Source organism: Panthera uncia, chromosome E1, assembly GCF_023721935.1.
Source record: "Panthera uncia isolate 11264 chromosome E1, Puncia_PCG_1.0, whole genome shotgun sequence".
NCBI classification, from domain to species: domain Eukaryota; kingdom Metazoa; phylum Chordata; class Mammalia; order Carnivora; family Felidae; genus Panthera; species Panthera uncia.
This window is the reverse complement of record NC_064814.1, coordinates 13,506,428-13,519,779: the sequence shown is the minus strand read 5'-3', so window position 1 is coordinate 13,519,779 and position 13,352 is coordinate 13,506,428. Positions and strand designations below refer to the sequence as shown.

The following is a 13,352-nucleotide window of genomic DNA, read 5'->3' as shown; positions in this document are numbered from 1 at the left end:
CCACATCCCACCCCAGAGAGTTCCCTAGGAGACCTAGACCAGTTGGGAAATGCAATAGGACTGTGGGTCACACCCAGCGCCACCTGGGAGCAGTGGCTGGGAGTACTCCCTCCCTCACACCCACAACTCCTGCTGCTGTGCTCACCCCCACACACAGCATGGCCACTTCAGGCCCACTCCCTGTCACATTCCCCCTAGAGGGTGAGGCCAGAGAGATGAGAATTAAGCACCCTCCCTTCTTACATCCCTTCCTTGCCCACCCTCTGACTCCACTATCCTAAGCAGCTGCAGAGCCTGGCACACCGTAGGCCCCAGTCAGAGGAAGAACGGGAGACTGGCGCTTCCTGGGGGGGCCAGGGCTCTGGGCTGTACCCTCCCCTCCCAGCGGGCTGAGGCTGGTGATTAGCTGGGTTAATTATATCCAAGCCATTTCCGATTGGCACAAGCCCACCCACCCACAGAGCCTGCCCAGAAGGCGTGCAGGCCCCGGCCGGCCGGCCGAGGGTCACAATGCCAGGGCGCCAGCGACCCTGGGAGGGGTTCCTGACCCTTGCAATGGCCAAAAGGAGGGTGGTTGTCCTCCCAGCTCCAGGACCTCCTGCCCTCCCCTCACCCCAGGCCTCCTTCTCAACACTTCCTACCCCATCCTCCCTTTTGCATGTCCCCGCACAAATCCCTTTCCTGCCCCTCCTCCTCCAGGTTTGGAATGAAATCATGGGGCTCTGAGTTCCGCACGAGGCCCCTACATAAACACTCTGATTGGGGCTAATTATAAGGGCCAGGTTGGGAGGCTGGAGCCTTCAGAAAGCTTGGCTCTCAAACAAAGGGCCCAGGGCTCAGCCCTCAGCCCAGGCCGGCCCCTCCCCAGGCTTCATTAGGAATAAGGAGGGTCCTGGGCCACAGGCAGTCCTCTCTGAACTCAATCAATAGTTTCTGGGCTTGTTCCATGTCCCAAGTCCCATCTTGTCCTTTCTCCAGGCATCAAATCCGGGCCCTGCCCAGATGGTTTGGAAAGGCTGCAAGCCTGCAGTGGAAGGCAAGGCAGCTGGGGAGGGGCTCTCAGGCAGTGAGGCTGGGGATGGGGCAGAGCAGGGGGGGGGGGGGGGAGGAGGCGCAGGGGAAGCCAGCTGTGACAGCCCTAGCCCTAATTAGCCGGCTTCAAAGCTGGCTGGAGAGAGAGCCCGCCTGCGTGTGTGCCCTGCTCACTCAGGCGGGTAAGACATTTCTGTCCTAATCAGAGGAGAGGCCGGTTGAAAAACACTGCCCACCACCCCCAGGAGCCTCTAGACTGTGAGCTCGAACCCAGAGTCAGGTGCAAAACCTGGGAGCACAGGAAATCATTCTGTTTTGTTAAAATTATCAGCAACAATAGAGTAAAAAGCCCTGAAGAAATGCACATCCTTTGATCTAACGATTCTTTTAGGAATTAGCCTAAGTATCAGGGAGATGCTACAACTTATTGAACTTTTATGTGCTGGCTTTGTGTATACCATCTGATATAATCTTCATGGCAAGTTGCCAGACAGGTACAGCCACCTTTTTGCAGATGAGGACAGGGGCTCAGAGGTTAGGAGACTTCCACAGGGCTCATAGCTGGCAATGTCTCATGCCAAAGCCTGTACTCTCTGTCATGATCTGCCTGTGTGTCTCTTTTTTGCCTGCTTTTCTCCCTCTACAACAAAGGTATTTACACACTCATTCCACTCTGCTGCACTTGATAATCTGTTACCTTCCAGAGAGGCAGCAATGAGGGAATAATCTGGTTTGGGGGTGTTTCTGGTTTTGTAGACCTGATGGTTTTCCCTCCTGAACTCCCCCCCCCCAAACCTTTCCATAACATAAGTGATTAGACACTTGAGGGAATACCAGAGTTCCCCCAAGAAGGTGAAGGATGCCCACTGAAGAAGTGGAGATACCCAGTCATCAGGACTAGAAAATGTCTAAACCAGGAATTGGAAAACTAGCTTGGGGATGGGGCCATGGAGGGGGGCACAGAGAGTTCACCAGCCCCCTAAAGTTACATGCAGAATTGTTTGTTCACCAGAGTCTGCCCATTTTCTCCCAGGAAAAGCGCCAAAGATTTTTTAGGTTCTCAGATGGGTCAGTGGCCCCAGTTTAGAATTCGTTTTGAGGAAAGGAAGGGGAGTCCAGAGAAAGAAGGGACCATCTACAGCGAGCAGGTAGATGATCAAAGGCACGATGCCTCCGATATAGCAGAATCTGGGCTCAGCTTCCCCAGACATGGGCCCCATGGCACCCTGGGATGGCATCTCCCCACTTCTGGAATCCAGCCCAGATCTAGGGCCCCAACACCCTATAATACAGAAGTCATCAGCCCCAGATCCTAGTGATCTTCATTCTCTGGGGATGTTCAGAAGAATTTTGTCTTAGAAAACTTTACTGTCCTCTTCTGCGGCTAGTTCTTAAAGGACAATGGGTTTGTAACTAATAGAACCATCTTTAGGAGGGGAGGCTGGGAGCAGGTGTGGAAAAGCCAAAGTCTGATCCATGATCGAGGAGTCTGGAGGAGAAATGCCCTGAACTTAGAGAGCCTGTTGCTCCTTTGTGGGATGGGGTGAGGGTGGGAGAGCAGGTAGAAAGCAGCTGCGTCTGTGATGTGACTGGCCTCAGGTGAAAGGTCTTCCTTTGGGCCCTTGACCCTCCACCAGACAAAGCCTCTCTCTTCCAGAGGGAGGCCTCAGCCCACTTACAACTACTCATAGGGTGGCCCAGAACTCTGCAAAAGCAGGCCTCCGAGCCCATGTGTTTAACTGTGTTTTCCAATCAAGGCAGTGGAGACCCCTCTCCAGATATGGCAGTGAGCTCAGGTAATCTGCCTTTGGGTCTCTGCTCCAGGCACGGTCTCTCCTAAATTCCCTGCACTTTGGGGTAACACTTCCCTTCCTCCGAGAGCTGATTCATTAAAGCAAGGAGAGCAGCCAGGTGGGACATTCCCCACTACTTTCCATAAGGTAATTAGCCCTTGCCCCCCTCCCCGGCCTTTGGGGAAGGGGAGGGCATCTAGAACTGTCCTGTCCAAAGGAGGCCATTATCATCTACCCTGTCCCCCCCCCCCACCATAAAACCTATTTTTTCCACTTTCTTGGGCCCTCTTCTGCGTTGGCAGGAGACTTTCAGGGAAGGGGGTTAAGAACAGTCTTTACCAAAATTCCCTCTCTCTCACCCCCACTCAGGGAAGGAAAAGAGATCATTGCTGTTAGGCCACCAAGTGCTCCTGCTATCAGCATGAGGGTCCACTGACAAATGTACCCAAAGCACTAAGAGCTGGGCTCCTGGGCCTTGGGGGGCGGGGGGGATGCAGGATGGGCTCTTACCCAAATCTTCAAGAGACCAGTTCTCCTCTTTCCACTGGGTTCCTTCTCAGCCACTGCACCCCCCCCCCCCCACCATTCTTTCCAGGAGAGGCACTCACAATTTGTAATTTAACTCTTTCCTGCAGCCCTTGCGGGGTTCCTTTAGAATTTTGCAGCAAACGGAGCTCCGGGAGTGACTCCCCTGCCTGCTTCTTTGATAGTTGAGAGAATCTCATGTTGGGCCTTCACACACATCATCATTTGAGAAAGAGTTAGTTTTAACATATAAGGTTGACCACCCGCACAAACCATTTGGGGGAAGGTTATATATTTTGGGAAGGGGGCTCTGCTGAAATCCCCAGGCTTCATACAATTCCAAACAAAGCCCAACATACGACTTCAATTACCACCAAACATTTCCAGATCCCCTCCCCCAACATAAACTAACACACACAAACACATCGAAGTAGGGGTTCTAACTTACTTTCTCCCTTGTCCCAAAGACTGCCAACAAAGGGTGGTAAGGCACCATTTCCCCCATCATCATTTAGCTAAAAAAACAAGGTCTGGGGGCAGGGAACCTCTTCTCCACCCCACCCCCAACCAAGTAGGCCAAGGGGAGAGGGAAAGAGGGGGTGTGGTTTGGTTAAACTAATAAAATGTTACAACCCTGTTAAATACAATTAAAGGGCTAGATCTCTAGAAGATAATTAAATGTGCTTTATTATGATTATTAGCTTTTAATTTGCACTATTATCAAGAAACAGGCGATGGTGAAAAACTGAGTTATGTGGCATACTTGTTCCACCCTACCCTTTGGTCTTCAATCCTTTGGAATTAAAATTCTAAAATATTCCAAATAGTTGAGGGAAATGATGTGTATTGGATACGGCAATTCTCTTACCAGCGTCAAAAATACTTTCAGAAAAGTGTTGCCTTTTATTTGGGGGGTTTAGGGGGAAGATAAGAAACATCTGTTATAAACATTCTATCAATCTTGTGATATAGAATGTCATGTAAACACTCAACCCCACCCCCACAGCACAAAGAGCCTGCCCAGAGCCTCCTTCCAAAGCAAAGATACCCACCTTTCCCTACCCGGCCTTTCTGGACAAGTTTGAAAAGAAACGTCTTTTGTTAAAGGAAAACTAAAAATCCCACCAGTCCATCAGTCCCCTCCCTCCAACCCAACCCATTTTTATTGCTTTTGGGGAGGAAAATTGAGGCAAAACAAAAAAACCCAAACCCCACACAGAACACACAAACCAACCCGCAAACTTCTAATCTGAATGCGAGAGAAGATATTCGGTTTGGGGGAGTTGAGGGGGTGCCGCGGAAGGAGCCGACTACAGGGGAGCCGGGGGAGAGACGCAAGGGCATCTCCAAACGGTTGACTTTTGCGAACTAATGCTCCCCCTGAAAATGGAGGCAGTCAGGATTGATACTCAAGGTAGCAGCGGGGTGGGGTGGGGTGGGGTGGGGGTGAGGGGTCGGGAGTGGTTTTGTTTCAAAACACTTTTCACAAAGCACTACAAAGCACTTTCTGCCCACTCCAAGCGCCTGGGGGCAGCCAGCTGAAAAGGAGTAAAGTCAAAGAGGAGAAAGATCTTCCGGCTTGCAGGGGAGCAGGCCACAGGGGTGAGGGTCATTCCACACCCCATCTCGCCCTATCCATCCCCACCGTCCCACTGGCGGGTTTGGGTTCCCCCCACCCCGCACGTCTTCATCTCTTTTAGGAGTGCTCCAAAGATGGAGTGAAGGAGACAGGGCACGTGGGGAGAGAAAGGGAAAGGAAATAAAACAAGAAGAATCCGAGTCTTGTTGAAAAATACCCAACAGCTTCCACAGGCCCAGCGTCAGCGAGAAGGCTCACGTATTTGGCTTTGGGAGTTGAATGTAACCAACTTCCAACTCCTCGCGGCAAACACCTCTTCCAGCAGGCCCAGCCCTGCCAAAACACCACAACACTAACCCAAGTAGGAGATGGTGTTTGCAAGGGCACCGAAGAAAGGCGAGGGCCCCCTTAAACGCCCCCTCCCCTCATTCCTCAGCCCTGGCGCCCCTTGCTGCTCCTTCTCCGCGCCCCCCCCCTCCGTTTTTCTTTTAAATAGAAAATATATAATTAAATTTACAGACTATTTACAGTTTTAATTACAAACCTGATGGGGGTGTTGAACAGAGAATTCTCTTTAAAAAGCAACCTAAAAAAGAAATGGTTTCGATTGTTCTTTATTTAAAAAAATAAAATAAGGAGTCTGTAGGAGGCCCCCCCGGGCAGAAGCAAGCGCGGTGCGGGTGGCCTGGGGACGCGCGGCGGCGTAGGGACACCCCCTCACACGGTGGTCTCGCCGTGCCGGCTGTTGGTGAGACGGGTGTAGAACTTCCTCCACGAGTGCAGCGTCTTGCCGGACCAGATCCAGAAGCCCGACGTGATGCCCACGATGAGCGTCATGAGGTATTTGATCATGTAGACGGTGAAGTCGGGTGACATGCGCGGCGTGTAGTGCGCCGGGCACGGGATGGCCAGGCTCTTGCAGTGCTGGCTCACCCACGAGCGCTCCCAGTGCTCTCGAAAGGCCTGCTCGTAGAAGTAGCAGGCGATGACGATGGTGGCAGGCACGGTGTAGAGCACTGAGAAGACGCCGATGCGCACCATGAGCCGCTCCAGCTTCTCCGTCTTGGTGCCGTCGTGCTTCATGATGGTACGGATGCGGAAGAGTGACACGAAACCAGCCAGGAGGAAGGACGTGCCTATGAACAGGTACACGAAGAGCGGCGCCAGCACGAAGCCCCGCAGCGGGTCCAGGCTGTTGAGGCCCACGAAGCACACGCCGCTCAGCAGGTCGCCGTCAATCTGGCCCATGGCCAGGATAGTGATGGTCTTGACCGCCGGCACGGCCCACGCGGCCAGGTGGAAGTACTGGGAGTTGGCCTCGATGGCCTCGTGGCCCCACTTCATGCCCGCCGCCAGGAACCAGGTGAGAGACAGGATGACCCACCAGATGGAACTGGCCATACTGAAGAAGTACAGCATCATAAAGAGGATGGTGCAGCCCTCCTTCTTGGTGCCCTGCACCACTGTGCGGTAGCCGTCCTCGGAAAAGCGCTCGTTACACACGACGCGCTCCTGGAGCACGAAGCCCGCGATGTAGGCCACCGAAACCATAGTGTAGCAGCCGGACAGAAAGATGATGGGTCGCTCCGGGTAGCGGAAGCGCTGCATGTCTACCAGGTAGGTAGTGACGGTGAAGAAGGTGGAGGCGCAGCACAGCACCGACCAGGTGAGGATCCAGAGGCGCGCGAAGCGCGTCTCCTCCTGGGAGAAGAACATGGAGCCGTCGGGCCGCGCCGGCTCACAGGGCGCCGCGCAGTCGCGCTCGCCCAGAAACTTGTAGCTGAGATAGGATGGCACCTTGAGGACGCGCGGGCAGTGGAAAGGGTGCTCCAGCGTGGCGTAGCGCGGGGGCGAGCCGCCGCCGCCCGGGCCGCCCGGGGTGCCCCCGGCGCCCGGCTGCAGGCCGGGCGGAGGCGCGGTAGTGAGCAGCGCGGGCGTGCCGTCTTCGGAGTGGTTTTGGCCCACGCAGATCTGCTCCGCGCCGTGGCGCGGAAAGTGCTCGCAGCGCAGGCGCTCGGGCCACTGGAAACCGAACTTGTTCATGAGCGCCTCGCAGCCCTGGCGCGCGCGCTCGCAGATGGAGCGGCACGGCGGGATGGCCTGCTCCAGCACGGTGCACACGGGTGCGTACATGGAGCACAAGAAGAAGCGCAGTTCGGGGGAGCACTGCACCTTCACCAACGGGTAGAATTGGTGCACCTCCAGGCCCGCGTCCTCCTGGTTCGTATGGCCCAGAAGGTTGGGCATGATGGTCTGGTTGTAGGCGATGTCCGTGCACAGCGGGATGGAGATGGGCTGGCAGAAGCCGTGGTCTGGGATGGAGATGCCCTTCTCCCCGTGGAACTGGGCCGGCCCGGCGGCGGGCAGCAGCAGCAGCGGCAGCAGCAGGCGGGGCAGGGCGCTGCGGGGCCGCATGCTGGCCGCCGCCCCCCACTCGGCTCCCGGGCGCCCCCCCGCCCCCGCCCCCAGGCCCGAGACCGCGCGCCTTCCCAGCCGCCGCCGCCGCCTCGCTGCCGCCTCCCGCGCCTCTTTGCAAAGTTTGCTGGCGGCTGCCGAGTTGGGGAGGCCGGGCGGGGGAGGGGGGCGGCGCGCCTGCCGGCTCGCTCGCCGCGGTCCGACTGAGCCGCCGGAGACACCGCGCGCTGCTTGCCCTCTCTCCTCTTCTTCCTCCTCCTCTCGCCTCTCCCCTCCCTTCTCCGCCCAGCGACTCCTTTGTGCCTTCCTCCAGCCCTCACCTCGGCCTCTCCGATCCCAATTAGTCGGTTTCAAGGGGGCCCCCGCCAGCGGCCCCGCCCTCCTCTCAGCCCCCCAAAAAAGGGATCCTTGAAACCGCCCCGTCGAGCGCTAAGCACCATCCCAAAATGTGCTCTCGGCCAATCAGATTTAAACTCCAGGACCAGCCCCGAGGGCTGGATTGGTCGACCACAACATAATGAGATCAGAAACCAGATGCCAACAAAACTTTCCCCCCCCTTTTTGCTTTTTAAAGAGACAAGCTATTATTATATTAAGGGCTGTTTGCCCAGCACGGGATTTCTCCGGAGTCGCGGCGGCGAGATCCGGAGACACACACTCTCCAGAACTGCGGCAGACTCAAGCCACTCAGCCCTGGATCATTCTTCTTCTGGGGGGCCAAGGCGGTCTCCGGCGTAGGGCCACTTTAAAATCCTTACCTCCGCCCCTGCTCCTACAACGCCACCTATTCCAGTCCAATTTTTCAAATCAACTGAAAAATCTCAAGTTTAAAGTGTTTAAAAAGAGAGAGAAAAACTTAAGAAACTAGCAGTTCACAAAGAATTTTCTCTCAACCCCGTCTCAAGGAATCCAGACAAAAGTTTCACTTCACGCCTTACGTAGACCCCAAGGAGTTTGCCTTGCCCTTCCCCCCCTTAAACACACCCTTCAATAACCCTCTGAAAAATGAGAGCCTGTCTCTTTAAGAGGCTCTTAAAGGGGCCTGGACTCCGGGGCGTAATTGCCCCGTAGCGAGCACAAAGAAGCCCATTATGGTTCTTTGTGTTCGGTGGCACCTCAAAGTGAGAAAACTCAGGAACTTAGAGGCCCAGAGCTGGAGGATTGGGGCGGGGGTTGAAAGGGGCGAGGTGAAGGAGAATGGCCCAGAGCTACGGCTTCTCCCTCCTCCTTCTTCCGAGGCAAATCTTAATTATGCAAAGTAAAGTTTAGTTGCCATAACGAGGAGGTCTTAATCGAAAGTTAATGGTGGGGGGTGGGGGGTGACGGGCAGTTTTGAGTGAGGAGATGACTCTCTTAGACCGTTTGGGGGAATTTTCCTCCTTTCTCCCTACCTCTGCCTCCGCCCCCTAAAAGCTTCCAGATACAGTCTCCTGGGAGGGAGGGAGCTTTACCCAAACCTTAAGTGATTCCACACTAGAAAGAGGTGGCGTGTGTGGCGAGAGAGAGGCTGGGGGCGGAGGGGGGTGGCGTTGTGGCGGATTACCCACCCCTCCCCCCATCTCTCACCTGGTTGGGGATGTGTAGTAGGCTAGAAGGGTTCCTACTAGTTTAGCAAGGTCTTTTTTTTCTCCTTCTAGGATGTTAAATTTGGGAAGAGGTTTGGGGGAGGATAGGGGGGATTTGCATGTAAATCTCCAGGGTCTGATGCTGGATGATGGATCAATTATTTCTGTGGTCTCTCCGGAGGGAAAGGCGGGGCGGGGGGGGGGGGGTGGCATTTAAAAAGAAGAAAGAAAATCGAGTTTTGGAAACCCTTTTTGCTTCTCAGTACAAACCAAATCCTCCCAGCCTGGCGAGCTGTTTCCTGCTCCGTTCTAGAAAAGGATTGCTTTAAAAACAACAACAAAAGAAATGTGAGAGACGGGAAGAAGAAAGGAATAGGTGGGCAGAAGAAAAAAAATTCTAAGTAGATACATACAACACATCCAGGTCTGACAGGATTTTTTTTTTTTTTCTGGATTGAATGATAAACAGATTTTCAAGTTATTTACAACATAAAAGTGTTCCTTATCGGACCCTGGAGAAGTTGCCTTTTCGCTACTTTAGGAAGAATATTTTCCTTCAGAATCAGAGGCATGCACCCTCACTCTCCATTCCATTTCCAGTCCCCCCCCCACCCCCCACCCCAAGACCACTTGGTCGCAGAGCTGGCTGGGGATGGGACAGTTGTACTCTAGGAGGCGGGAACCACGCCTGAGGCGCTGCTCCTTCGGATCTCCCCTCCTAGTGTACATCCCAGCACATCTCCAGAGCTGGGACCAAGCCTGTGAGCAGAGCAGTGAAAACAAAAATGAGTTAAGACAGGTTCCTACTCTCCACTCAGGAAGCTCACCGTCTGATAGGAAATTGAGAGTAAATCTCCAATAGAAACGCGGCATCTTCAATTTCCTTCCACGACAAACTTGTTTTCCTGCCCTAGGGCCAGTTTTGAGTGACAGTTATCCCTTAGCCAGCCGCCCCCACAAAGGGGGAGCTGGAGGTGGAAAAGAGAAATAATAGACATTCTTTCATTTACCCAGAAAACCAGTCATCCCTTCAACACACTTTTATCGAATCTTCTAATTTCAAACCACTGTGGGAGGTGTTGTAGGCAACACAGGAGAAAATGGCAGCAGCCCTTTGCCCTTCAAGAGTTTATGGCATCTGGAAGGAAGAGTGATTCTACTAAGACCTTACATGTAGCTAGCATTTTTCCATGAAATAAGAAATCGCGACAATTCATGATTACTCTTGCCTTTCACGTGAAGGTCTGGAGTGTGAACAGGACCAGAACCTGTATCTTCAGATTTCAGGTGTATCCACAGCACTCTCCCGTCTACCCGAGGGTCTATCCATACAGCACTTACTATATACAAACGTTTACACAAAGCTACCTTTCAACTACAGGAGATTTGTAACTAAAAGAAATTAGTAGATTCTCTCAGTTTAAACACTATATGATGTCATTTGATAGATACAGCACTTAGTTCTGATTGCTTTTTAATTAGCTTGAGCGTTGGCCTGGACCTGATCCCTAACTCAGATAGTCATTTTACTTTTTTGAACCTTAGTTTCCCCATCTGCAAAGTGGGAATGAGTCAACAGATTTTTAAAACATGAGACTACGCATCCAAAGCAATTTCAGAATGACAAGAATACATTTTGTAATCATTAAGAACCTTTCAAAACAAGAAGTTACACGAATTAAATATTTATTCAGCAAACATCCTTGGAGACGCAGGGTAACTGCGACCATTTATTGAGCTCCTACTGAGCACTGCACATACATTATGTGTATCCCTACAAAGTAGGTATTGCATTCTTTTTATGGGTGAAGAATCTACAATTAAAAATAAAATAATTGGGGCACCTGGGTGGCTCAGTCGGTTAAGGGTCAGACTTCAGTTCAGGTCATGATTTCATGGTTGATGGGTTCAAGACCTGCTTTGGGGTCTGTGCTGACAGCTCGGAGCCTGGAGCCTGCTTTGGATTCTGTCTCTCTCTCTCTCTCTCTCTCTCTCTCTGCCCCTCCCCAGCTTGTGCTTTGTCTCTCTCTCAAAAATAAGTATTAAAAATTTTTTTTAATTATTAAAAAATAAAATAAAATAATTAATTAATTAAAGATGAAGAATCTGACCTTAGGTGAGATTTGACAACTTTCTCAAGGTCCCACAGTAAGTGTCAGAGCTGAGATTTAAATCCAGGCCTTCTTGGCTCTTAAAGCTGGCTACTGTCTCCTACACCACACAGCCCCTGGCGTGTATAAGAATTGTGTGCTTTTATGCACTTAACAACTATGTATGAAAAACAACAACTCTGTATTGGTCACCAGGCCCAACCCCTGTTCCAGTGGAGCTTCCATTCTAGTGGTCAGCACTCACATTTACCACATAGTCTCTTACATGGATGCAAAATTGCCACAGGATTCGCTGCTATGGAGGGAAATCTATGCTGGGACAGCACAATGGAGGAGGGAATCTGAGTTGGGGAGGGCAGCCGAGGACTGTGTAATTGTGGGGACGATTAAATAGGACAAGGTAAAGACAGCCCAGATCTGCAGGGCCTTGCAGACCATACGTAAGGTGCTAGGTGCAGAAATGCGAACCCACCATCTCCAGGCAGGGATAGGCATTGCAAACAGAGGGAATGGCGTGTCCAAGAGCGTGGTGGAGGACATGGCAGGAGCACGAGTATGCACATATTTTGGCCCTGTTAGAGCCCTGTGTACATCTGTGTGCATCACACGTGGGAGGGTGATGGCAAAGGAGATAAGCAGGGACCTTAGATATTGTGCACCCAATCTGGACTCCTGCCGATGGAGATGCTCTGAAGTGTGGGGAAGGGAGACAGTCACGCTGAAGCATTTGGGCAGCCCTGGGCAACATGACTTGGCTGAGTCAGGGATACCAGTTAGGAATAGATTGCCAAGTCCAGGCAACAGATGGTGAGGGCATCATTTGGACCGAAGCGGTGTCGTTGGAGAGAAGTAAGGGAGGAGGCCCACCAAGGTTTCTGACCTAGATGCCCTGATGTCGTTAAGGAGGCTAGGAAATGCAGGGACAGGGTGGATAATGAGCATAGTCGAGCCAGTCCAAGCTGATGGTCCAAGGGAAGGTGTCCAGAACGCAGGTGGATATATTAAGTCAGGGCCCAGGAGGGAGCTCTGGGCTAGATTTAGATCTGGTGGCTGTAGCCTATGATTGTGGCTGTGAGAGTAGTTGAGATCACCTAGGGGAGGCAGATTGGATGGGAAGACCGAAATTTCGGAGATGCCAATGTTGAGGACCATGGGCTGAGGAGGAGGGAGACTGAGAAGGAGTGGTGGGGCCAGAAGAGAGATTCCAGCCAATGTGTGAATGTCACAGATTTGTTTCTTCTGAGCCTGAGAGCCTCAAGTCAGAATTTTTGTTTACTTTGTTTCAGTTGTGACAATGAAATGAGGTAGAGCATGGCACTAACTTGACCTGATTGTAGGCTACAAGCTTGAAAAATAATAGCGATTGTTTTTAATTCAACAAATTATTGAGCACCTACTATATGTAAAGCAACCGACGTCTGTAGAGACCTATGCTCCAGCTTCAGGAAACTTCGAGTCTAGGGGGCAACAGTCTGCCATCTGCTGCTGAGCGGGACTGCTGTTCAGCCCCGAGGAACATTCTGGTTGGTCTTGGGCTCCTCCTGTAGGCCGGGAGCCTAAGTGTCCCCAGTGCACAGTGCCAGTGCCACTTCTCCAAATCTTGAGGCACTGCTGTGCCTCAATCGTCTCTCTCCACCTACAAATCTGATATCTGGAATGATTGTTGAGTGCCCCTGCTGCAATGACACCGTGCACCCCGTTTCGCGGGATGGTCTGCTAGAGCAGAAATCTCAGCCTGGTGGGAGAACAGAGCACATAGCCAGTGGAAAGGAAAGAAACCTGGTCTGGGGCTCAGAATGTCTGGGCTCCAGCCCACATCTGCTGAGTGACCTTGGGTAGGTCACCTTTCCTTCCTTAGCTTCAGCTCCCTCATCTGTATAAAGGGATCATAAAAACACTTCTTGATTTTACCTTTGGGCCAGATATGGGGAGCTGTGGGAATAGTATGTTCGGATCATGGAAACTGCCCTCGCTCGAAAGGCTTGTGTGTTACAGATAAGTGAAAGGCAGCCAGTCGGCAATATCCAACACACCGCAGGCCTGCTCAGAGCACAGGGATCTTCTCTCAGCTAAGGAAACCTTAGCTCATCGGCCCTGGTAAGGTTAGGCATCTTTTCCTTGTTTCCTCAATCCTGTTTAGGAGGGAAGGGCTGAGGAAGAGAACACAATTTTAGATACTTTGAATCCTCAACGGTTTTATTCTCTAAGCAAAAATACTCCCCATGGGGAAAACAGGTTTGAGCTATCAGAGTCTACTTGGCCACCCCTCCCCCAACCCACAAAGTATTTGTCTCTGCTGTGCAAGAATCTTCCTTTTCTTCCTTTCTCCCAG

The 13,352-nt window shown here is 52.3% G+C and overlaps 1 protein-coding gene across 1 annotated transcript; it reads right to left on the bottom strand.

Moving 5' to 3' along the window:
- Positions 1-5,422: 5,422 nt before the first annotated feature.
- Positions 5,423-7,896, bottom strand: FZD2 (frizzled class receptor 2). Its single transcript, XM_049636269.1, has one exon. The coding sequence runs from the start codon at positions 7,342-7,344 to the stop codon at positions 5,647-5,649; it is 1,698 nt and encodes a 565-aa protein (XP_049492226.1). The 5' UTR covers positions 7,345-7,896; the 3' UTR covers positions 5,423-5,646.
- Positions 7,897-13,352: the final 5,456 nt, after the last annotated feature.